The sequence below is a fragment of the Apodemus sylvaticus genome, chromosome X (assembly GCF_947179515.1).
Source record: "Apodemus sylvaticus chromosome X, mApoSyl1.1, whole genome shotgun sequence".
Lineage (NCBI taxonomy): Eukaryota > Metazoa > Chordata > Mammalia > Rodentia > Muridae > Apodemus > Apodemus sylvaticus.
Genome location: NC_067495.1, coordinates 33,871,331 through 33,899,105, shown reverse-complemented (window position 1 = coordinate 33,899,105; position 27,775 = coordinate 33,871,331). Strand labels below are relative to the sequence as shown.

General features: G+C 34.6%; 1 protein-coding gene across 1 annotated transcript in view; it reads right to left on the bottom strand.

Moving 5' to 3' along the window:
- The window catches only part of LOC127674919 (connector enhancer of kinase suppressor of ras 2), a 63,884-nt gene that overhangs the window by 28,994 nt on the left and 7,115 nt on the right, over window positions 1-27,775 (bottom strand). Inside the window, exons 3-9 of the mRNA XM_052170743.1 lie at window positions 17,360-17,408; window positions 16,913-17,085; window positions 12,857-12,930; window positions 11,627-11,698; window positions 7,285-7,352; window positions 2,586-2,686; window positions 401-941 (exon numbers count right to left, since the gene is read on the bottom strand). Coding sequence (XP_052026703.1) covers window positions 401-941; window positions 2,586-2,686; window positions 7,285-7,352; window positions 11,627-11,698; window positions 12,857-12,930; window positions 16,913-17,085; window positions 17,360-17,408 — 1,078 coding nt within the window. The remainder of the gene's footprint in view (window positions 1-400; window positions 942-2,585; window positions 2,687-7,284; window positions 7,353-11,626; window positions 11,699-12,856; window positions 12,931-16,912; window positions 17,086-17,359; window positions 17,409-27,775) is intronic.

The window sequence follows — 27,775 nt, the reverse complement described above, 5'->3', positions numbered from 1 at the left end:
TGACAGTGAGAGGAAAGATGTGAGTAAATGTTGGTATGCGTGTGTGTATTCAGTTATTCAACCAGGGATTTGTTGACCCTCTACTCAAAACATTTATAGTTTCTTGACCCAAACTCAGGGTACACTCACTATGGACTGGCAAGATCTATGCATGAAAATAAGAAGAAAGTAGTCAAGAGAAGAAGGTAAAGAAATGAAAACTATTAACCTCAAAAAGCAAACAGGGAGTTGGGAAAAAATATTTGTTTTAGTGGCATTTGCCCTGGCTCATAAATTAGAGAGACCTAACTTCCTATCCAGCAAGACCATTATTTTTTTAAAAGGGAAACAACCTTCAAATAAGTAAGTTTAAAGGCTATTACTGTGTACACAGGCTAAGCATTTCCATAAACATACTTACTTTTCTCTCCAATGTTTTCTCCTGCTGCTTCCTCTTCTTCCTCCTCCTCTTCTTCCTCCACCTCTGGTGGCTGGATGTCATCTTGTGGGTCACAGGCACTAACTGGTGCGTTCAGACAGCAGTGGTTGAAGCCGCTATCTCGAGGCAGAGTAAAACTTCGGGGCTTGCCGCCATTGTTGCTTAACACTTGCATTCTCTCACTCTCAGCTAAAGGGTATGGGCCATAGTGATCCTGGAGGTGGCACTTCTGCGTCGGAAGAGTGGACTGCCGCCTGTGCTCAGGGGAGATGGCTGCCGAATCAGAGAAGACAGAATCTTCCAGAGGCAGAGTCTGAAGATAGTGTAAGCCTGAACTTGTCAGCGGTGTCTCGATTAAATCCTGCCAGGAGCGGCGCTGACTGGCGGTCTTGCGAATGGGGGACACGGCACTGCTCCCACTAACTTCCTGGCGAAACTCCTCATGTGAAGACTGAGACTGAGAGGTCTCTGTGGAAGAAAGCCGGCTGTGTTTTGCTTCCACATAAGGACTGGCACAACTCATCTGTGGAAAGAAGCCCCTCATCAGAAATAACAGACCATTCAGATTGTTAAACACCTTTCTTTTTGATTTTTACCACAGAATATTTTCTTGGATAGAAATCTCACAGAGTCAAGTAACAAATGCACAATTTCTCAGATATCTTAAAGTCTAGGCCCCAGTTTTATACTTTAAGAATTAGGAATTCAAATGTCTTGAGATATAGATATAATAGATGAAACAATAGTCAAACCTGATAATAGTGAAAGTATGAGAAACTGTAAATGTTTATGTAAGAAACATTGGGCAACTAAACAATTTTAAAATGTTTACATCTTTTGAAATTCTAAAGAAACAGTCTCCATAGATTTAGGCAGCATAGGGGGTGAGAGAAAGAGAGATGCTTTTATATATGGGAAAAAGTTGCCTATACACAGAATAACTTTTCTGCTTCTTCATAGGTAAGTGTCTGTCCCTATGAGTCCCACAAAGTAGCTTTCTTGTGGTTTTGTCAATTCTATAGTAATAACTGGAGAACTGGAAATAGGGGTGTGGGTGTGTAATCAGTCCCAGTATTTTTAAGAGAGACAAAATGTTAATTACTTGGATGATACAAAGAGACTGAATTAAGTTGACCTTTGTCACATAATCTAGCTTTCATTTTCCTTTGTGGCAGACTATGTCCCAAGATACAGAGAACTGATTACTTTGGTAACATTACCGTTAAATTCAATGGATACACTGATGAACTCTCAGTAATTCTTATGAGAAACAGACACAAAACTGGCATAGTCTTTAAAAAAGTTAGATGATTATTTACCTCAGTAAAAGATTGAGCTACAGTTTATAGATAGGGTGATTTATAGATTTAAGCATTCTGTAAGAATTCTGGAGCACCATACATATGTATATTAAAGCATGGCTATATAAAGTACCTCAGCAAGCATTCTTTTTTTTTTTTCTTTATTTTTTTGAAATTTGACACAAGCTAGAGTCAACTGGGAAGAATACCAATTGGGAAAATAACCATATCTAATTGTTCTGTAGTCAAGTTTGTGTGGTATTTTCTTGATTAATGATCGATGTGGGAGGGCCTAGGACATTGTGGGTGGTGCCAACTCTGGGCTGATGATGAGCAAGCCAGTACAGCCTCTGCTTCAGTTCCTGCCTCCATCCAAGTTTCTGCCCTGCCTGAGCTCGACTATGATCAAGACTTGTAAAACAAATAAGCCCTTTCTTCCCCAAATTGCTTTCAGTTTTAATGTTTTCTTACAGCACTTGAAAGCAAACTAAGATAGCACATGATATCTGTTACTGAGCAACACTTCCAGCTCTATAGTACTAATATTTATCAGTTGTTTGTAAAAGGCATAAAATTAACTTTATTAGTATGGTATAAATATGACCAATTCATAAATCCTTTTCTAAAGAAACTTTTCTGTTGTTTTTAATTCCTTTTAACCTGGCAAACTCCTTCTGCCAAAAGTCTATGGTGATTGTTTACTTGACTAAATATTCCTTATAAACATAAACATAAACATATTTTTCTCCTGATTTCAGATGACAAATTTTCTTTTCCCCAAGTAATCTTGTTTGACATACAATTTAATATAGTCTTTCAGTTCAAAGCATCCTGCTATGTCTTTAGCACACTGATAGTTAACTTACAGAGGGAGGCCGTGGGTATGTGTCATAGGGGGGTGGAGGGCTGTCTTGTTTTGGTGTTGATGGAGTATCTGCTTCTTCTTTGTCACTCTCACTCCAGTAATCTGAAAGTTTATACACATGGACACCTCAACATTTTATAAGTATTTCGCAAGAAAAGGTAAAATCACTTAAGCAAAAAAAATTACATTTCTTTACTAAAGCATGTCTGTCATCATTGCTCTACCCAAGAGTTATCATTTTCATTTTGGAGGACAAAATAACCTAATCACAGCCTCATTAAAATTAATGACACATAGGAAGTCTTAATATAGTACTGTATAAGCCAAATCATGTTTATGATACATTTGATTTGAGATCCAATTACTCAGAATCTTTAACTAATAAATACCACAGGATGTTACTTAAAGTATATCACATTGCTGTGATGACTACTTAGAGAGAAAAGCAATATACCATATGCTGCTGTGTATCTCTACTGATATAAACACCTCCAAAATTAATGTTCTAAATCCACCTTTTCAGGCTTAAACTTACTGGTTATCTAACAATTGCTGCTTTCTAGAGTCAAGCTGACATGAATCTTTTAACACCATACTCCTACCTCTCCTTGGAAAGACATGGCAAACCCTAAATCTTGCTAAAGACACACACACACACACACACACACACACACACACACTGCATACCAGCCAAATTGAGCTACAAGTATGAAATTTCCAAAATTACTTAAAAGGTAGAAAATATAAGGCAAAGACGTTACTTGGCAGACCTGAGGCAAGAGGGAAGATTAAGAACTCTGAGCGCTATATTAATATTGTTAGTTAAATCCAACAAGAGACCAACAATCAGAATCACTTTTACTCCATCAGCCATCACTATTGTGTTGATTTTTTATATCTTTATATAAAAAAGTTTTATTTTCTTTTTTTCCTAGAGAAATAATCTATTTTATTTTATTTTTTAAATATTTTTATTTTCTATATTCTTTGTTTACATTCCAAATGATTTCCCCTTTCCCGGATCCCCCCTCCCCATATGTCCCATAAACCTTCTCTCCATCCCTTCTCCAATCACCTCCCTCCTTTTTCTCTGTCCTTATATTCCCTTCCCATGCTAGATCAATCCTTTCCAGGATCAGTACCCTCTCTATACTTCTTCATGGGAGTCATTTGTTATGCAATTTGTACCTTGGGTATTCAGGGCTTCTGGGCTAACTAATATCCACTTATCATAGATTGCATTCCATGTGTATTCTTTTGTGATTGGGCTACCTCACTTAGGATGATATTTTCCAGATCAAACCATTTGCCTAAAAATTTTGTGAATTCATTGTTTCTAATTGCTGAGTAGTATTCGATTGTGTAAATATACCACATTTTTTGTATCCATTCCTCCTTTGAGGGACATCTGGGTTCTTTCCAGCTTCTGGCTATTATAAATAAGGCTGCTATGAACATAGTGGAGCATGTGTCCTTATTGCATGCTGGGGAATCCTCTGGGTATATGCCCAGGAGAGGTATAGCAGGGTCCTCTGGAAGTCTCATGTACAGTTTTCTGAGGAACCTCCAGACTGATTTCCACAGTGGTTTACCATCTTACAGCCCCACCAGCAGTGGAGGAGTGTTCCTCTTTCTCCTATTGTGTTGATTCTTTATGTGAGTTCCAAGTGAAGAGCCGGGATGATTACAATAGCAATTTCAGTGGAGAAAAGGTATGAAAAGCAGAGGAAATTTGTCTGAAAATTTAGATTCTAAAACAACCGGCACAAGGTTCAAGTAGTAGTCAGATTCAAGTGAAAAACCACAGTATATATTTTTGTAGAAACCCTTCTCTTTCCAGAAATTCTCAATTGTAATGTTTTTCCTATAGTGCTATCTAAGAGTACAACTAACTTTTCAGAAATTGTTACATTCCAGGTAAGACTTGGATTAAAACTAAGGCTTTGTTTTGATCCAAAGCTCTTCAGATTAAATTTCTGGGACTCTTGCTTGACACATCAAGAAAGTTTAATGTTAAGTCTAGTGAGGTTCTTTAATCTCCCTTACCCACTCCTGATTTTCAACTCTGGTTACTGTGAATAGAAAGTCTCTATCAATGGATACTCGACATAAACTGCCCATTCTATTCAGACCTTAAAACTCAAGGACCCTGACAATCCCCATTGAGAAAAAAAATACAAAATGTCTAATTAATCTTAATTAGAAACCGTTTTCCCCCTTAATTAAAAAAATAGCAATGGGAAACTGGTCATAGGAGCATACAACTATAACTCTAATACTCAGGAGGTTGACCCAGGATTTAAAGTTTGAGTTAGCTAAACCTTATATAAAATGTCCAGTGAACAATAATAATGGAGACACTGGACAATGATCACCACTATAGCTAAGGCCTCCCTCAAAGATAGAGATGCTCAGAAACAGAGCTAGTAAATGATTGTAGACAAAGCAGGACTGATATTTAGAAGGAATTCTTCACCATACAACTTCACCACACATCTAAGCTCTTATAGGCATTATTTAACTTTGTTAAGTCTATTTCATTATCTGTAAAAGTGTAGCTAATAATAATAACTGACTTTCAGAGTTGTGTACATGTGAGTACTAAATAAAGTGACATATGTTAAAGCACTTTGTACCATGAATACATTCAAGAAGTATTAGGAACATTTCTCTTCTTGGTATATTATAGATTTTATGCCAGGACAGTCAGACATAGATCACATAGGCAGAAAAGATCTGATGTTCATTTTTATATTCTTTTTTTCCTTTTGTAGCATTTTTGAACAATGAAGAATGAAATCTAGAGACGCAGGGTCTGTGCAGTTTTGTGAGAGCCTGAAATTTTCCTGGGAAATCAATGCTAGCATTCATCTCGCCACATCCGACACAAAGTAGTGAGCTTGCTAAGATCTTTCTACCCTTATCTATCCCATTGTTTCCAATAATGCTTTCTGAGTTCATCTTCAATGTTGCATTGCTACCTTGGGGTCTTGGTGCACTAAATCCTTCAAGTGGCCCTCATGAGCATACTGGAAAGAGATGATTAACATTTTATCCAGAGCTCCATAGCCGTTACCTTATGTAAGAAGGCTGAAGTATTTATTTACTTTTTTTCCTCAAATAAATTAGGAAAAAAAAAGCTAATCTCAATTTGATGTAATTCTTGGCTTATTAAAAAGTAATAGCAATATAAACATTTGCTGGTTTGCTTAAGAAAAGGTGGAAATACTACTCTACAAATTAACTTCTTGTGCTAAGCTATAGGAAAGGGAACAACAATGCTATAAAAGGCAACACTAAAACTTATTCAGGCTCTTTGGGAACATTTGAAATAATATACAGACCATAGCTTAGTGGATGAAACTCATTTGATAATTTTCTAAGAGCAAATAGATTTTAGCTCTCAAAACTATATAAACATATATTTTAATGAGTCTTGCAATGATACAAAAGTTTATGCTATTATGAATAAACATGGCCATCATCAGAATAGGGAAACTCCCTTTTTACTGTTTTATGTTGACACAAAGGACGTATTTTTAAAACTTGCTCTTATTTAGAACTGTTAAAGAAATACAATACAGGTCATTGACTTTTATGTAATTAAAGCTTTACAATGACCTTAAGGAATTATCATATTTATGGTAAAACATTAAAATTCCCTTTTTTCTAGATTTCTGAGGCACATACCATATGATCATTATCTATATCCATCTTGCTGTTAACTCTTTACTCTTATCTAACTATAACTCAGCAATTGTTCATTACTTTGTTTACTACCTACTTAATTATTCACAGCCTTTAGTTACCTCCATACTATTTTTAACTTCAAAGAGCTGTATTTTGTATGAAACTTAACTTTAATACTAAAATTATACTCAGGAGATGCCAAATATCGATAGAGGAGTGGAGTTGACATATATATTTCTCAGTTCCCAGTAGAAGACCAAGGAACTTAACCACAAATTAAGTAGGAAGTCTATTATGTTTCTCTGATACTTTTTATGTATATATTACCCATATTTCTAGCTCTTACATCTTTAAGCAGCCAGGTAAAAACAGCTTTAAAGAGCTACTTAACACATTTTCAAGAAATTTGAAAGGGAAGGCTGATATATTTTTAGTACTCTTCCCACAAAAATTAAGATATAGAAATTTCACCAGGCATAAAGGTGAGGAAGTTAAGCCACTAAGATACATTTACTACTTCCCAGTCTTTGGTGAGGTTTGTCTGTGCATAGTGATTTGATGAAGACCGATTCTACATTATTTGTAGAATTGTGCAACCTGCTTCCATTCTGTAGGTTAGTTATTGCCTTCAGTCCACATCATTCTCATTGTACAGTTCAGAAAGCAGAGACAACCAAAAGACTTTCAACATTCCCATCCCAGAAGGATTCCGTTTATCTTCGTTTCCTGGAACCTGTTTTTACTATGTTTCATGTTCTTCATTGCACTAAAACTACCCTTTTGAGCAGAACACAGTATAATTGTAGGATAGGTACTTACATTTTCACATAGGGGTGCCATTAAGGTTTTTTTTGCAAAAATAATTTAATAAAATATTATATCTTTCTGTCCATTATCAATATTATATCAAAATGTACTGATAATATTCTTCAGAAGATTGTTCCCTCATTAGCCCTGCCTTTTTATGCAAAAAGGGTAACATGATTATAAAATGAAAGGCATTTCTTTACCTTGTTCTTGTTTAATCCTCTCTCTTTCAGCATATCCTGCAGTCAGCATGTTAATTCTATTAAGCCACCTGGAAAAATAAAGAAAAAACCCAACAAAAATCCATTATACTTGTTAGAAATACCTATTGTAAAGTATCTTTAAAAATATTAACCCTACATATAAAATATGTTCTTTATTAAACTTGAAAAGGTTGAAGTCTTCAATAGTCTTCTGTAATGCAACTTGTTCCCACACCGAAGATGTAATTCTGATGTAACAGTTACTTAAAGCTGTTAGTATGTGCCATACAAAAGGTTTTGAAATAGGCAAAGTCCTATCAATTCTTTTCCTTCAAATGTATAAGCACTTCAACTATGTCTGCTCTTCTGTTTTTTTTTTTTAGATCAAATGTTCTTTTGAAGACACTTATTATAGACAGTCTAATTTATACAGATAGGAGAAAAGTTTCTGAGCTTACCTATAAAAATAATAGTTAACATGAAATAAGTCTTGATTACAGAAGAAATTGGGGAGAACTAACATTTCAAATTATCATAAATAACTTTGGAACTACTGTTAGAGTTAACGTGTCTGAGCTAGAAGTATTTTTACAGAAACCCATGTTTGAGAATTTTTCTCTTAAGATCCTATACTCTTTTTAACTAGAAAATAAATTTGCTTAACTGATTCACATATTAACAATTTTCCAAGTAGTGTTATGTGTATATCATATACCTAGCAAAATTTGAAGATAGGAAAGTTGTATCTCTGATGGGCATCTATTGAAATCTAAACTGTAATTTTAAGAAAAAGTTACTTAACTACAAACCAGTTCTGCAAAACATATCATGTATATATCATCCTAAAGAATATATTGAAAGTGAAGAGAGGATTGGAGTCCTAACAGTACAGAATAAAATATTCACTGGAATTCAATACTATATATTATATCTTATATACATATTCCAGTAGATTCTGAATTAGAAACCGTACTTCATGATAAAACCTTTGAAAATGACTAATTATTAATAAAAGATTAAAATAAAATTTAATATACAGTTCATTTGTAGTGAGAAAGTGGTTGAATTGTATTATAGGGTAAATCCAACTACTCTTGGGAAAAGTAGACTGATGCTGTTAGGCAAAAAGGATAATGATAACACTAAAATAAGTTGACATTTAATCCACTACTATGCATTTACTTCTTGAAAAACACTGACCTTTAAATCAGAATTCTAAAGAAAATGAAGGTTCTTGGGAGGTGAACTGAGAAAGAGAATCTTCTTCAGTTTTTCAACTCATCATTTATTAAATATCTATTTGTGTTTCTGAGATATAGAAATGTATTAAGCATAGTCCTGGCTTTCTCTGACTCTAGATTGCTAAACTTCCTAAGACAACTTGGAATTTAAGCTATTATTAGGAAAAAATTCTGTTCATAATAAAAACTCTAGATTGAGTATATGAATATCTTCAAGCTGCTGTGTACAGCCTAAAAAAAAAAACAGAATATTGTACAACTGCTGCTGTGTAGGTACAGGTGGAACAACCTAACTTGATGATATATTTAGTATCAGTATTATTGGTATTATTATTTGATATCTCTTAGGTTGTTCTGAGAGCAAATATTCATGTGTTAACTAATTCCATAAGTATTTATTGAGAGCCTGTATGTGCCAGACATGGTTCTAGACACACAGAATACATAGTATACAAAACCAAATACCTAACTTCATGATGCCTGAATCTTAACAATGGAAGCAGATGACAAATAAGTAAGCATCTATGGGGAGCACATGCCATTGTTCAAAGCAGCAAATAAAGTCAAATGTAGAATGTTAAGAGTTTCTGGGGAGTAGGGGAGTCTATGTTAGTTTAGGAGGTCAGGGATATATAGATTCAATTTATAATCTTTTTGAGAATACTGATGTGGAAGTTCTTTAATATTAGTCCTATCTTCTGATGCTTTAGAACATGAACATATAAGTAAGGGAATATGCTTAGAGTGACACAGAACAATACACTGAGAAGAAATAAGGTAAGATCATGGTAGAAATATAGAATACTAATTAAAACAAGTTAGTATTTCCTCACAATTACAAGGATACACACACATACTTAAAAATGAATATATCTGTGTACACAGATTTTATGGAAAAACTGAATTTAAGGAATGTTTTTATACCCTTATTAGTTGGTCCTGTTACTACTAGGTTTACCTATTTTTTAATTTAAAATTTAATTTAATTTAAAATATGGAATATACACACACATATATACATTCATATATACACATACATACATACATGTATATGTATAAATTCAGTACTATAGTATAATTTAATACAAAATAGAAATAATAATAGGTTAAAAGTCATAATCAGAGAAAGCATGTATTAACTGTAATTATGTTTATTTAAGAATATATAATATCTTGAATTAGGCATGCTTTCAAAGATCAAACAAATCTGCATAGGGGTGCCTTTCCATATCACTAATCTTGTCTGCATGTTTCGGGCACTGATTATTTTCTACTGTTAACAAGTATTTTTAAATTTCTTATTGAAAGTAAATAATAGGAATACGATTATTAGAGAAAGAAAAACAAGGGGAAACAAAGATATATTATAATTAATTTTTTAAAATTCATATTTTTATGTCTTTAATTCTGAGATATACAGTATATAATGGCAAGTTTTATATAAAACAAGACTTGTAAATATATATTGCAGTGCTGATATTTTGGATTAGTTGCTTCTTTAATCTACTGCTTGAAGTAAGGTAATAAATGACATGACTTTGGTTAAGTTTTTTCTTCTATGGCATTTAGAACCTTAGAAGTATAAGGAATGAACAGTGATATTGAGATACCTTTGAATATACTGTGAACATAGAATAGCAAATTAAGGGTAAGAAAGATTTTACAATTGATAAAATACATGGACAATGTCTAAACTAAAATGATTCCAATTAGCATGTACCAGGAATGATTAAATTATTTCAATTCTTACTGGAAGGCAAATGGTACCTAATGCATTCATCTTGTAAGAGCTACTCATTTATATCAGTATTCTTTATTTGGTTATCATACAAATATTTCACATGTATCCTCATGGAACTATTTTCTTATCATTTAGCTGAACTATCATGGGCATAGAACTATAGAATTATAGGATAATTACAGCTCCACAAATAGAGAACCACAAGTCGTCTATTATATACAGGTGAATAAACATTTCTACTTTTAGAGCAAGAAGAAAACTCTCTGAAAATTCTTAAGCTGGTAAGAAAATTTAAGTATAGTAAATTATATAAATCATGAATAAGGCCATTTCCTTTCTCTGCCACTTCCTTTTATACATCCCTTCTTTTCAAAAGCCATGGCTGTACTTTCAGTTGTCAAATAATTGATTTATAAAGTAGCTTAAGTGTTCATTTCCTGTGCTTAAGAGTATTCATGAAGCAGCACAATTTTTGTGCTCAAAATGTTTGGATACTTTTTTTGAGCCATTTAAAGAAAAGGAAATGAGGTAAGAGAACAAAAGTATATAACTATTAAACTGTATTGCTACTGAGCTCTTACATAGCATTTGAAACTCGAAAACCCCTACTGAGAGAGTTTTTCTCAATTTATAAAGGGGTCAATTATTTAGTACAGAAAGGTCAAGTTACTTATATAGAGTTACAGAGCAAATAAGCTGTAAAGCTGAGATTCTGTTTTGCCTAAAGGGCTACAGTGCCGATCGCTAAGTTTTGCTGCCTCTTCCAAGTGTTGGAAAATTATATATGCAATATACATTAGTTTCTGCAATTATAACAAGAGAACATTTTAATTTTTAAATTCAATTTCTTTTTTATTAAACAGAGGGGGGAATTAATTAAAGGAATGAAAGAAAACGAACTAAAAAATGGGCGAAGATTGAAATATGAAACAATGTGGTATATGAAGAGGAAAATATATGTATGTTTTCCTATAGCCACCAAAGAACCACAGAGCCATCAAATCAGGTGGCTATATAATCCTGTCCAGTGACAGATGAAAAGTAACAGGAAGAATTAATACATTTGGTAGACCTAAACTATTGAAATAGATATTCTATCAAATATACTTAGTACTTGAATAAGGCAGGTTTTATGCACCTTTTTGGCATCTAAAAATACATGTTAAGACATATTTCTATCCAAGGAGCTGAAGGGGTTTGCACTGCCATAGAGGAACAACAATTTGAACCACACACTACTCCCAGAGCTCCCAGGGACTAAACCATCAACCAAACAGTACACATGGAGGAACTCATGGTTCCAGATGCATAAGATCTTGAATTTTAGGTCTAAGTCAGTTGAGATGTAAATAGCACTTACCTGTTCATGTCATCAAGATGTTCAGCAGCAAAATAAAAGCTTTTGATTTTAGGATGGCAGGCTTTGAATGCACTGTGAACAAAATCACAACAAAGACGTTATGTTTATGGTTTTGCAAATTGGAAAAAGGTTTTAATTTATATAGCTTTCAAAAATTTTATTAAAGTTGGTAAAGGGGAAGGAACATGATCAAAATATGTTAAATGAAAATATTCTCATTTTTAAGCTGGGTTTGGCACACACTTTTAAGTCCAGCACTTGAGAGACAGAGGCAGGTGAATGAATGTCTGACTTTAAGGTAAGTTCCAAGGCAGTAGTCAGAGCTTGACAGTGAGACCTTGTCTTTTTGTTGTTGTTCTTGTTGTTATTGGCAATTTAAAATACATTCTATGCTGTTTATTTATTATTAATATTATCATCACTTGTGTTTCTATGTGTGTGCACATGCCAGAGGGGGAAAAATTGGGGGCTAATTCTCTCTATCCATGGATTCTAGGATTGAATTCAGGTTATCAGGCTTGCAAGTAAAGTGCTTTTTATGTTCTTTGTTTTGTTTTGTTTTTGAGACATGGCTTCTCTGTGTAGTCCTAGCTGTCTTGGAACTCAATCTGTAGCCTAGGTCAGCCTCCAACTCCCTGAGATCCTCCTGCCTCTGCCTCCTGATTGCTGGAATCAAAGTCATAGTTTGGCTCTTTTACTTTATTTTTTTTTTTAACAAAACAAAACGATGTTTGTTGATTACACAGTAGGGGTGGGGCAGTGTTTGTAAGGAAGGAGAGTACAGTCTACTGTCTGTAACCCTATTATTCCTCATCTAAAGTGCTTTACCTTGTTGCCTCAAACTAAATTTTTTTAATATTTTTTTATTTTATTCGATATATTTTTATTTACATTTCAAATGATTTCCCCTTTTCTTGTCCCCCACTCCCCGAAAGTCACATAAGCCCCTTTTTCTCCCCCTGTTCTCCCACCCACCTCTTTCCACTTCTATGTTCTGGTTTTGCCTTCAAACTAAATTTTTATGGCTAAAATTACTACAATGACTAACCCAAGTTTATATTTATAATGCTTCTATCACAATGATAGACATTAGTGAAATTCCATGTTATATCCTCAAAACTATATTCATATAATGCCAATCTGAAAGTACCACATAACCTATAACTTAAAGTCAATTACAAAAGAAATTATCCACCCCCTCCCCTCATTCCCCACGTGAAATTATCTTACTATTTCTTGCGGCATTCACTGGCTCTATCGATTTTAAATTCAGGCAGACTGATGAATCCTTCTGCTTTTTCATCCTAAAGAAGCAAGATTTCTGTTTAGTCTATCACACCAAAGAGGTCTGAAGCTAATTATTCTGTGCAAGTATGACTTAGATATTTCCACTAATATATGTACTGCTCATTTATTTTGTAATTCCACTTATGTTCCATACATTCTTCATATTCACAAAGCAATAGAATATTGAAAACATAATTTTTAAAAATTAAAAAAAATCCCTGACACTATTAATGATACTCTGTTATTCTTACAGATTCTAGCATAACTGTTCTCTGAGATGCTTCACCCAGCAGCTGATGGAAACAGATTCAGATACCCACAGCTATACATTAGATGGAGTCCAGGGACTCTTATTGAAGAGTTAAGGGAAGGATTAAGGGACCTGCAGAGTATAGAAAGTCCACAGGAAGACTAACATAGTTAAATATCCTGGACCCTTAGGGGCTCCCAGAGACTGAACCACCAAGCAAAGAGTATGCATGAGCTGGACCAAGGACCTCTACACATTTGTAGCAGCTGTGCAGCTTGGTCTTCAATCAGGTTCCCCAACATCTGGAGCAGGGGATTGCCCTGACTCTGTTGCCTGTCTATGGATTCCATTTCCCTAGCTGGGATGCCTTGTCTGGCCTCAGTGGGAGAGGATTCGCCCAGTCCTGCAGTGACTTGATGTGCCAGGGTGGGATGATGGGGTGGGAAGCTCCTCCTTCTCAAAGGAGAATGGGAGGGTTTATGAGGGGGGGAGGTGTATGAGGGAGGGACTAGAGGAGAGGGGAGCTTCGATCAGTATGTAAAGTGAATAAATAACTTAATCAAGGGAAAAAAGAGAAAGTATATTATTTTTTCTATTAAAATGATGATAGAAATATTTTGCAAAGTAAAATATGTTTTATACAAATTTTGCATGCTATGGAAGTAGATCAATGGTAGAGTACTCATTTGTGCAGAATGTATTGGGCTTTGTGTCGGGGTGTAAACAGCAGCAGCAGCAGCAGCAGCAGCAACAATAACAACCAAAAGCAAAAATAACAAAAAGAGGTACAAGAAAAGATTTTAGGCCAGATATACAAAATAACTGAACGTTTTAGTATAACATTTTCTATCATTTTAAAAAGCTTCATTTATTTCTTGTGTATGACAATTGCCAGAATGTATGTGTGAGTATCATGTGTATGCGTGTTGCCTAACAGAGGTCAGAAGATAGCATTAGATCCCCAGAGAGGGGAGTTACAGATGGTTGTAAGTCATCATATGGGTGCTAGAAACAACTGCTCCTAAGTGCTGAACAACCTCTCCTGTCTCATTATCTATTATTTTTAAAATTTATATAAAATATGGAGATGTTTACCAATTAAAAACTTCATTTTATTATAATACACACCTTCACAGATCCAGCATTTTCTTTTTTTTTTTTTTTTGCCCACAACATAATATTTTTATTGATTTCTTGGGAGTTTCACATAATGAATGTCATCACACTCACTTTCCAGCCCTCTCAGGGAAATTTTATCCCTCCAAAAAAAATGAAGAAGGAGGAGGAAGAGGAGGAAGGAGAGGGAGAGGAATGGGAAGAAGAAGAGGACGAGGAGGAGAAAGAGGAGGAGGAAGAGGAAGGGGAAGAGGAACAGCAAGTTCAATTTTTGTCTATATGGTCACCTCGCAGTGGCCAGACCCTTAAAAGTCCTTCACCACCTCTACCCCTTCCGCAAGCCACCAACTGTGGAGAGCTACATTTCAGCATCTTTATGGAAATTTAAAGAGTACCTTTGATGGCTTCCAGTCTATGTTGTTACTTTTGTTTTGGGGGGGGGGATAGGGATAGAGGTAGGAGTTGTCACAGAAGCCTCCTATGACTCTCTCAACTCTGAATCTGAAGTCACTGATACTACTGCAAAAGAAGTTTCCTCGCCCTTTCCAGTCACTGGGAGCATGGATCGTGGTTTCTGGTGACGGCATGGACTACAAACGTTCACATGGCCTCCAGTGTCAGCACATGCTATGGACCCCATGGTCTCTTGTGGCAGCCCAGGCCACAGACATCAATACAGACCTCAGCTGCTCTATGATTCACAGACACCATCATGGTCTTAGAAGAAGCACACCCTGACCATGGACATACAATACATATTTACTGAATACCTTTCTACTTGAGTTTTAGTCAGACGAAAATAAAAACAAAAAAGACAATGGAGAACAAAAAAATTACTCACCCTCCCATTATTTTGAAGAAAAATACTACTCTCAGCTCTTTTTCTGTGTAGGTATGTGTTTATGTATGTATGTATGTATGTATGTATGTATGTATGTATGTATGTATGTTTGTACTTTGTGTATCTGTTATTTCTATTATTAATGAACATGCAAAACTTATAACTTTGAGCCTTAGATAGCAAGTAAATTTTGTATGCTATATACAGAAGCAGCTCTATATTTTACCTTTAATATTTTTCCAATCTGAAGTTCCATTTTGAATTCTATCTTATACTACTTTTGTCATCCTCAATTTAAATCTAAAATATTTATGGAATATTATCTTTTCATAATGATGCAGCACAAAATACTGTATGTCCTCTAAAATAACAGAAGGCTTTCATAGAAATATGTACTACAAAATTATCGATTTAAATTGTACATGGGCAACAGTAATAACTTGCCAAAAACTGAAATATAGGCACTATTTAATAAAGCATACAAAAGATTTTCATCTCTTGTAGTTTGAAAGCCAGAATATAATTTAGTATACATAGACAAATCTATAAATCAATAAAGAAAAAACAGAGATCTGCATCTTGATACTTCATGATTATCACATAAAATTTTAGTATATCTATGAAACAAAAATGTTTTGTTTACTATAATTAGACAGGATATACTTAGTGAAACAGATTTTACTTTATGTAACTAAATGACTGCCACAAAATATCAAAACAAAATAATTAAGTATATATAAGTATATAGAAAATTATTAATTTAGGATTTTCTATATAAGTCTTCTACTAATGAATAGCAAACAGTAAGCATTTTGTAAGACATTGTTCTAAGTTATGTTCCAGTCATTGATTCATGTCTAAGAAAGCTTAGTAAGGTATGCATCATTACTTTCATTTTGGAGAGGAAACTATAAGCACAGTCACTCCAGTAGTATAATCCCTGAGTCTACTCTGTACTCATGATATAAGATAGCAGCATATTAGCTTGTTCAGTGAACATGAAATTCTCTAGATATTGTATGTTACAATCAAAGGCCTAATAATGACATTAAGTTTTAGTAATTACTCTTCAAATGCAACTTGATTAATGTCTTAGGATACTATTTGTATAAAATCTAGAAACCAATAACATGTGTATACACATACACACACACACAAGCTAAAAGCCAAATTATTGTTTAAAAAGTCTATTAAAGTGAAGTAATGGGTGTAACAATTCACAGCAGTGTCAGGGGAAAAATCAATTACACACTGGCACATTTGGTGAGACATGATTTTGATTGGGATTAGTCTAGATGCAAATATGTTATTCAAAGAAAATAAAACCCTAGAAAAGTCATAAGAACAATTAAAATACACAAAACATGCTCCTCCCCTCAAGCTGGCTAAAATTAATGGATACTTGTAATTTTCAAAATTAGTCTACTAGTTATTTTTTTTAATTCAGGAGAAACTGAAATAAATTGAACAGATTTGAATTACTTAAGTTGCTAAGTTGTCCCCTCCTCCAAAACAGAAACAGAAAACCCTAGAAAATTTTGAACAAGAGTTAAAAAAAAATATATGTTTTTGTTAAACTACATTAGTTTTTTGGCATTTTTAGAAACAGAGAACTTCACTATATTTTAAGCATGCCTCAGATATGTTGGTACATTAGAAAAATGAAGCAACTATTCTAGAACTCTGAAGATAGACTCTGCATTGGCATGAGGGTGATACGATTTAAAACAAATGGATCAGGTGTTGAGGTTTTTGTTAGAGATGGATGAGAGCACCAATTACTCTGTCTTACCTCTTCATTAATGTACCAGTATAGGGATGCATCCTTTAGGACAAACCAGTACTTCTTCCATTTCTGTGAAAAATAGCTCTTTGCATCTTTCTTTTTCCAAAGCCATCCCTCACAGTCACCACGGCCAAGATCCTTGCAAGAAATTCTCCTTTTGCTCTTGCCTGCTATAGCTCCTAAAGAGAGTGAGTGGTAATACTTTATAAGTTTTGGAAAACACATAAAAGATTAATCTGTAGATCCTAAAAGCAAGTCAGATACTTATTATTCATAAAATTATCATTTCCAATTGTGTAATCCTTATCTCAAGACTTTGTGAGACCATCTATTATCAATGCATGGTAAATGATCTAAAACCACATTGGCTTCAAGACAATGAGAGATTCATGAAATGTGCTGGGGAACATCACTGTACAAAAGCAGGTTTAAAGGTACATTTTCTTTTATTACCTTTGTTTTTCTTCTTTGATTTGTGCTGCAGAGAGGACTGCTGAAATGTCTGCAATTAAAGACAGGAAAGGTTACTATGTGCAGAGTGTGATACAGAAAACTCATAGGGCTATACCAATGACTCCACGTCCAGGTTAGAGAAGTAACTTTCCCCATTAATATTTCAAAATAAATTAATATAATCACATTACTCTACTTTCCCATCTCCCTTGAAGCAGGAGAGGGCCTATCCATGTCCTATTTTTTTTTGGCAGATTCAAGGATAAGACACATTGTGAAACTAAGTGTTCTTACACACATATACACATATACAACTGTTCCCTCTGAGAGATTTATTGTGCTTTCTGATGCAATATCTCATCTGATTCTCACATAATCTGATGAATTGGGAGGCAAATGCTCCGTTCTTGTTTCTGTCTCCCTTAAGTATCTATATATATATAAGCACTTGGATCAACATAATGCCACACCTACTTATACCAGTATTACTGACTAATCTTCATGTCAAAATATCAGCACCTCAGCTCATCCCTTCTTTTGAACAGATGTACCTTCCCACTTCTCAATTACCCAACCCTACAACTATGTTTGATATCTTGAACATGTTCCATCAATTGCCTGTAGTATTTGTGGATTATAAAGCCAAAACCATCAACCAGAGGCTACACATGGAGTTACTCATTGCTCCAGATGCACAGGCAGTAGAGGATGGCCTTGTTGGACATCAAAGGGAGGAGTGGCCCCTGGTCCTGGAAAGGCTCCATGCAGCAGTGTATGGGAAGACCAGGACAGGGAAGCAGGAGAGGGTTGATTGGGGAAGAGGGGAAGGGGAGATGGCTTATGAGATTTTCAGGGGGGGGGGACCAGGAAAGGAGAAATAATTTGAAATGTAAATAAGGAAAATATCTAATAAAAAATAAAATTAAAAAAATGCTTAGGAAAAGAAAAGCCTAATACCATTGTTTTATCAATGAAAAATGTTATATCATCTAAATCATCAACTATACCACCCAATTATACTTGTATTTCTGTCTTATCTAGTTTCCATGGGAAATCATTATTATTGTTCTTTTGCATTATTCTCTATATCTCTATATATTTAACCATTTACTTTATTTTGAGAAAAAGCCAGAGCTCTAGTGACTCACCTAACTTTTCAAATAATGACTATAAATCACTGGTTCCACTCAGATAATATATTCATATACACTGTTCACTGGTACAATAAGATGAATTATGATTAGCTAATCAAGAGAGGTTAGAGATTGCATGTGAGTTTTAAAGTCACAGACAATTGTTTGAAGTGAACCTTATTTAGAGTAACAGATTTTTCTTTTTCTACACAAAGGTATAATGGTTAAATAGCTTTTCTTTATATAAAATTTTCTGATTTAGTTGTAGAATCAACTCATATTACTATTTAATGTATTTCTTCCTAAAATAGTATATTTATATAAAACTTTTTGTTCTTGTGTGAGTTATAAACATCTAGCACATATAAAGATAACAGAGTAATCTCTTGACATAGTTTAATCTAGAAATAATAATCACCCAAGTTTCAAAGTGTCATAAATATCTTTGTGTTATATTCATATATATAAACACATATATGTATATACATTTACATTATATATACATATATGTATATATATATATATTGTAGACATCATGGGTATAAAATTCACAATTAATTTCTGAAAGTATAAAAGACAAAATTTAATATGCTGTATGAGTAATTCTGGCTAGTGTTTAAGTATACTTAATTTACACATAATTATTTTACATATATTGTTTGCCATGAAATTGCTGATGCAGCCTCTTCCTTTTGTGTTCTCACGTAATCATTATAGTTTTATAGTTCATTACTTTGAAACATGACAAAGATGGGAGATGCCTGTTTCTTTCAGAAGCTATCTACATTAATAACAGCTTATAAGAATTGGGTTGAGCATATGCTCTAAAATCAAAAATTGACAAATGGGACCTCATAAAATTACAAAGTTTCTGTAAGGCAAAGGACACCATCAAAAGGACAAATCGGCAACCAACAAATTGGGAAAAGATCTTCAACAATCCTACATCAGATAGAGGGCTAATATCCAATATATATAAAGAACTCAAGAAGTTAGACTCCAGAAAACCAAACAACCCTATTAAAAATGGGGTACAGAGTTAAACAAAGAATTCTCACCTGAAGAACTTCAGATGGCAGAGAAGCATCTTAAAAAATGCTCAACTTCATTAGTCATTAGGGAAATGCAAATCAAAACAACCCTGAGATTTCACCTTACACAAGTCAGAATGGCTAAGATTAAAAATTCAGGAGACAGCAGGTGTTGGAGAGGGTGTGGAGAAAGAGTAACACTCCTCCACTGCTGGTGGGGTTGCAAATTGATACAACCACTCTGGAAATCAGTCTGGCGGTCCCTCCAAAAACTGGGCACCTCACTTCCAGAAGATCCTGCTATACCACTCCTGGGCATATACCCAGAGGATTCCCCACCATGTAATAAGGATACATGCTCTACTATGTTCATAGCAGCCCTATTTATAATTGCCAGAAGCTGGAAAGAACCCAGGTATCCCTCAACAGAAGAGTGGATGCAAAAAATGTGGTATATCTACACAATGGAGTACTATTCAGCCATTAGAAACAATGAATTCATGAAATTCTTAGGCAAATGGATGGAGCTAGAGAACATCATACTAAGTGAGGTAACCCAGACTCAAAAGGTGAATCATGGTATGCACTCACTAATAAGTGGATACTAACCTAGAAAACTGGAATACCCAAAACATAATCCACACATCAAATGAGGTACAAGAAGAAAGGAGGAGTGGCCCCTTGTTCTGGAAAGATTCAGTGAAGCAGTATAGGGCAAAACCATAACAGGGAAGTGGGAAGAGGTGGGTGGGAGGACAGGGGGAGAGAAGGGGGCTTATGGGACTTTCGGGGAGTGGGGGGGGCTAGAAAAGGGGAAATCATTTGAAATGTAAATAAATTATATCGAATAAAAAAAACAAAAAAAAAATAAAAAAATAAAACAAATATTTTTTAAAAAATAAAAAAAAAGAATTGGGTTGGTTAGTGTGTTATATCTTTTACATTTACTTGTTTAGTTTATTATGGTGCTTAAGATCAGTCATTGAGTTCTATCACTGGTCCTAGGTGGAGATATGACACTCCAATCTCTTACAAAGATTGTGCTATTACAATCCCTTCCCTTTCCTATACCCAATGCAGTTATCTATAGACTTACTGCTAATCATGCCCATTTGTCTGACATACAATTTCAAGCTAACATTTCTTTTTCTCTTTCTATCACTTCTTTAGATACTAAAATCCCAACCATGTCCATCCTAATACTGGACATCTTTATTTACCCTGGAGGACCCCCACTCCTCCATGTAGTTTTGTGCAGCCCTCTATTCTTGAATCTGCCTACTTTGTCTTTCTTTGATTTAGTGATCTCCAACCTTCCTTCTGAGTCATGTTTAGATATTTTCAAAGACTTTCCAGAAGTCTCATGGCATATGAGAACAAAACAATATTTTTACTATCTTTAGTATCTCTCTTAAATCTTGTAGTCACCTTTCTCCTAGCCTCAGTTTCAAACATTAACATTTAAAAGCAACATACTTACATAATAAAAAAGTAAGCTAATAAGTAATTAAGATAAACCTGCCAGAGGTAAAGCCTAGTAAACCTGTTCCTTTTTGTCTTAAATTCATATTCTATGTAAATCCTTGCATTTTAGTTAGCTTCAGAAAACAGTCACAGAACTATTCGTTCTTATTAAGAGCAAATCACACATTCATATATATTTTAAATAGGTCTGCCAATTATAACAGTTACTAGCATATAATGAATTAGGAAAGGAAGTACAGGAATAAAATGTTCAGAAATTTCTTACTTAGCTAATTTCAGAAGTTTCAAGGGGCAAATTGTGTTTTTTGCCCCACTGCTATATTAGAGACAATTCTACATTACAGCTGTCTCTACAGTGTACCAAAGTAGTAAAGAGTATTTTTTTAATTCGATATATTTTTTATTTACATTTCAAATGATTTCCCCCTTTCCTAGCCCTCCCACTCCCAGAAAGTCCCGTAAGCCCCCTTCTCTCCCCCTGTCCTCCCACCCACCCCTTCCCACTTCCCTGTTCTGGTTTTGCTGAATACTGCTTCATCGAGTCTTTCCAGAACAAGGGGCCACTCTTCCTTTCTTCTTGTACCTCATTTGATGTGTAGATTATGTTTTGGGTAATCCAGGTTTCTAGGTTAATATCCACTTATTAGTGAGTGCATACCATGATTCATCTTTTGGGTCTGGGTTACCTCACTTAGTATGATGTTCTCTAGGTCCATCCATTTGCCTAAGAATTTCATGAATTCATTGTTTCTAATGGCTGAATAGTACTCCATTGTGTAGATATACCACATTTTTTGCATCCACTCTTCTGTTGAGGGATACCTGGGTTCTTTCCAGCATCTGGCAATTATAAATAGGGCTGCTATGAACATAGTAGAGCATGTATCCTTATTACATGGTGGGGAATCCTCTGGGTATATGCCCAGGAGTGGTATAGCAGGATCTTCTGGAAGTGAGGTGCCCAGTTTTTGGAGGGACCGCCAGACTGATTTCCAGAGTGGTTGTATCAATTTGCAACCCCACCAGCAGTGGAGGAGTGTTCCTCGTAAAGAGTATTTTTATGGTTATATAAATCATGGTTTCATTGTTTCTTTATCTCAAATGATTCAACAGAAACCAATGGCTCAATAAGAGTCCCAAAATTTCCTGTCACATGGGAAATACCCAATATAGTTCAATAGATTTCAAAATTTGCTTCTATATCAGCAAGGCCTGACCAACAAAGAGGATTATTATATTAGAGGCTTGTCCCTTGAAGACAACTAGTAATTCTACAAAGTCAGACCTCGTAGCTTGAATAAATCAAGCCAGTTGTCTCCTAGAACTGATAGAGATTTCTTTCACAGTGGTCACTACTTAAGTGTTTCTTAATTATAACAGCCCTTGGGGCTGGAGACATTCCTCATGGCAAGAGTTCTTGTTGTAGCTATGTGGAGGGCCTGGATTCGATTTGCAGCACCCACATGACCATCAATAACTAGAGTTCCCAGGAGTCTGACACTCTCTTCTGACTTCCAAGGGTACCAAAAATGAAGACAGGCTACATATGTGCATGCAGGAAAAAGAAAAAACCCATATGCATAATATCAATAAATTAAAAACAAACACATCAAGCAATAATATCCCAAAGTGCTCAATAAAAGCACCCCCAAAGACAAAGCAGGTCGTCAAAATGCAACTGCTCTCAAAGGTTCATAAGAACCCCAAACTGCTCAAGAATGAAAAAGCAAACTGAAAAACAAAACTTAAGGTGTACCAACTGGGGAGAAACGTATCAAGTTTTTTTCAGAAACCAAGACAAAGTGCAAATACTTTTTTTTTCCTGCTTCACAAAGTAAAGATAAAATCCAACAGACATTCAAATGTGGATGGGGAAAGCCCAATACAAATAACTAAAGGAAACTGAGGAATGCTGGGAGCAGGAGAAAGTCTAGGGACGAGCACACCAACTGGTCATCTAATACCAAATGCTCAGCCTTGAAGGCATATATACAAGTAACATTATAGAGACTGAGCAGTTACACACACGCACACGCACACGCACACGCACACGCACACACACACACACACACACAGCTTTACTACTTCTGTTATTCATGCTTACCTTGATTACTGCAATACCTCCTTACCATTCTAGCTGCTTCTGTTTTTAATCTCTCCAAAATTTAATAGTAGAGCCAGTGTGATCCTATTAAAACATTCGGCATCTTGTAATTCCTACATGTAAAAATCTCCAGTGCTTTCTCGTTGTGAATATGCATTCATGTCCTTTTGTAATCTTGAATGCCATACACAGTCTAGTCCCTTATGACATTTATCACTTTCTGCCCTTCTTGTTAACTTTATTCCAGACACAGTGGCTGTTTCCAGATCAAGTTAAAGTGCAGGTCTATCTCACAGGTTTTACTCTTGCTATTACCTTAATGTTCCTTTAGCCAGACACTAGCATTGCTTACCCTAGACCTCCTTTAAGTCATTATGTAGATGTTTACTTTTAAAATGAACCGCAGCATTCTTTATATAAAATTGTTAATCATCATGCGGTCAATACTATTTTTCTTCTTTGCATTTAACATTAAATATACTTATATTTCATGTTTATTGCTTAGACCCCCTTCCAAATATGACTTCTAATGAAGAAAAATTCAATCTTATACACTGTTTTGTCCTCTGCCTATTAACATTATGGGCTTAATATGGAGAAACTGAATTATTGTCTGTGAGGGAACAACTATTGAGCAAATATTAGCAAAGAGCCCATAATACAATCTTAACTAGTTAATTATTTCAACCTAAAAATTGTTGGGTGGTAGACAGACAACACAGCAGTTCTCTTGTGTCCAATAATCTATGTGTGCCACATATTCGTAAAATGTATGTTCTTTAGTAGACCATCCCTCTGGGGACATAAGTATTCTTTAGCATTAGTTGCACTGAGAATGTCTTAGTGAATTTAACAGATTAGATTCAAGATGTGGCTGACCAAAGAATATTAAATCTGTGTTAAAAGATATTTATGCAAATAATTGTATGATGAATTATGAATAGATGTGTTGAATTGGAATTCTATCCAAAAAATAGAATGTGCTAAAATAAAAAGCCATTATGAAAGTACTGTTGATCCTCTTCTTAACCATGGTGATGCATGCAATAGGATTCTGTTTGGCTATAAAAGATCCCTTTTCAGAATTTGCCTGAAAAGACCATTTGTTTTTCATTTGCCCACAGATGTTCTCTTCAAACTCCATTCTCCCGTCTTTTGGATGAAGAAGTGGGGGGGGGGGGGTGGTGGTAATTTGGGTCATTCTTATCCTGAAATTTTCAGAAGTACTTATTTTAATTGTAGAAGAAAATGACAGTTTCTGTATTGCATTTTGAAAGCTCAGCTACTATTAAATTCTTCTCAAGTTGCAAATTACTGCACTTATGGAAAAATTTGCAATCAAAATACTCTCTTGTTGCAATATAGCAACTTTCTTTCACTGTAATTTTCTACAAAGTTCCAAGATTTCTTCAGTGACTAGCCAAGCCAATACTATCCTTCATCTACATAAGAAAAGGAGGTGCTTAGCAATTTGAAGTACTTGGGATAAATGACAGCTACTTCTACTATTCAGTTTTTCAAATAAACAAATAAACAAAAATATTTGAAGTCTTAAATATTTTAGAAAGTAAAAGACTTTCTTACTAATTATTATATTTTGGCAGTAAAAGAGTATAAATTTGAGTAAGCAGAGTATGAGCTAAAAGTACTAAGTATTACATCAAAAATCTATAAGAAATTCCACAGAATTTAACTGGTTTGTTGCTGGTGGTGATATTCTCACTGATGTAATACATGAAATAGAGGCCTTTGAAATACTGGGAGTGAAAGATATGGCACTGAATTAACAGATGTTTCAGTTCAGCAGACTAAGGTAAGCTCTTGGCTGTTCCTGAATCTAACTAAAGTATTTACTTAATAAAGATGCATTAATCTTCATTCATAATCTGTGCTTTGAAAACACTGTCAACGAGGAGTCAGATAAGAATAAAGTGACAGTTGAGCTAAGTCTATATGTCCTTTAAAATACTTAGATTAGGCAAAGTAAATGGTTCATAAGAATGACCTGTTTTCTAGCTTACATAGGAAAGAACTTGACTGAATCATATGCAATAACCCATCATATGTAAATCTTCTTTTTACCTACTATAGTTTTAAGGTAGGGAGAAGAGGAATGATTAATGAATACTAATAAGAATTACCCCCTTGGAAAATAAAAATTATTCTGTGATCATAATTATTATTTACTGAGGGATTATTCTGTGTTAGGTACCTTATTGGAAACTTTCTGTAAGTTACCAATTTTCATTCTTACCAGAAACCAATCCAAACCAATAATGACAACAACAATGAATTGTAAAGAGGCTATCATTGACTACATAGTAAAGAAGAGAATATGGAGACAGAATGCATAGACTGCTTCTTCAGGATTAAAAAAGGAAGGGCAGAGTCAAATTCAATTCTGTCAACTCTGTGCTCCTAACTACCACACACACACCACCGCTTTTAAAGTAAGCATTCTATTTAAAGGAGAAGAAAATTGTCACAAATGTCAGAAAATGACACAAGGCATTCATCTATGATCGCATTCTGACACATGATACAAGTTCCCTGTTATGTGGAAAGAAAGGGTTTACAAATCGGAAAGGGTAATAATTTCATGTTAGTGGAGATAATTTATATCGGTAACACCTATATCCAAATTTATGCTTCATCAATTTATTTAGAAAATTACATTTCTGTGGGTCAGAAAGGATGATTTACACTTATATCATGACACAAAGGGTCATGTTAACATCTCAGTTTTGTAAATGAGACAGAACTTAAGGTATGAAAGTTCCTAAAGCTCAGCCAGAGTAGACAGGTATGAGACTGTAGTCACACCTGATCTCAAACCTACTAACAGCGTTAAATGAAATCTGCAGTTTAAAATGCCAATCATGCCAGTTTAATCATGCCAATACAAGAATGAGGAAATCATAGATCCAAACAAGAGCCTGCATCTGTACTAGTTCTTTATGCTAGAGAAATCTCTGGGAGTTCATTCACCATTATGCAATCTTTTCACTAGTGCCATTCCTAATTAATTAAAAAAATCATTGAAATTACTTGGTTCAGTCTCTTATGATGTGTTTTTTGCCTACTGTAGTACTGTTTTTTAAGGCAGAAACCATTTGCTTTGGCCACTAATGAAACCTCAGCTTCTCACACAGTACCTGTTAAAAACATCAATCACATAGTTATTGAGCACCTGAGTGTGTAGGGAAGTAAGTTACATTTCACAGATAATCTTTCAGTACGTCCTGACATCTTAGCTTCAAAATATATTCAGAGCTCAATTCTGCTCACGACTTTTACTTTAGCATGTAGGTTTAAGCTACACTCATCTCTTACTTGGATTGACCCTATCCTATCATATTTTCCCATTTTTGTTTCAATTTTTGTTCCTGATCCCTTCAATCTAATTTCAATATACCAGTTGATGTGATACACTTAGAATCTTTATTTTTCATTAATAATGTAATGCACACCTCCAGTGGAGCAATCCTACAGAAGGAACCAGGACATTTGACTTCTAATTCTCCATATTGTAGTTACTATTTCTGCTCTATGACTATGGTTACAGCATTAAACTCTTCTGACTTTAATTTTCTTATGTGTAAGCTCAGGAATTTGAGTCAGAGGCTCTTGGAATACTTCATAGACTATTAACTTTATTTGAATCTCATTTATATGAATGTAAATAGGAGCTAATTAGTCTCCATATAAATTTAATTACTGATGATTTAGGATTTATATACACCTGTTTCAATACCAATGCTAGATGGTTCTTAAAAAATTGTTTAAGCTCCACTATATATGGAAATAACTTAACACCAGCCATATTAGGTACAGTTATTTTTGGGTATCTGACTGATACGTACAATTAACATGTATTTTGTACTGAAACAGAAGTGGAAAATCTTTAAAAGGTACAAAGCAGAACTAGGGCAGCTACTGTTCTTAACATGTCTGTTAGGAACAGAAACTGTTGACATACAGATAGCAGAGAAAACAGGGTAGGCTTGCCAGTGTTTTGTGACCCCAAATGGGGGGGGTTACAAAGTGATTTGATACCTGGGATCAAAAGACAAGGAAGTAAGCTAGATATAAAAGGAAGTGCTCTTATTCTATCCTGCCCAACTTTTTTTTAGGCTTACTTTATGGTGTGCTGTGAAAAAAACCAAAAATATGGCATATCTCTCAATGAATGAATTGCAGATGGTGATTTTTAAAACTTAAATGTTATTTATGACTTTCCTCCCTTGTTTTCTTTAAAAACATATTCTTTTTTATTGCTTATTTTAATTTATTTACGTTTTAAATGCTATCCCCCTTCCCAGTTTGCCCTCTGCTAAAAACATATTTCTATTAAGAAAGAAAATCCATATCAAGAAACTAATTTTACATGGAACATTCATCAGGATAAGACCCTATCTTAGGTTGGAAATCAAGCCTTAATTTTAAAAGAAAAGAAACAATACAAAGCATACACTGGTCATCATTAAAAAAAAAAACATGAGAAATCAGAAACAAAAGGAAATGAATAAATACCCAACTACTTGGAAATTAAACAGCATATTTCTGAATAAACCTTAGATAAGAAAGGAAGTCTCAGGAAAATTAAACTGGATGGAAATAAAAACAGTATGTGTTCAGAGGAAAAATTATAGCAATACATTCT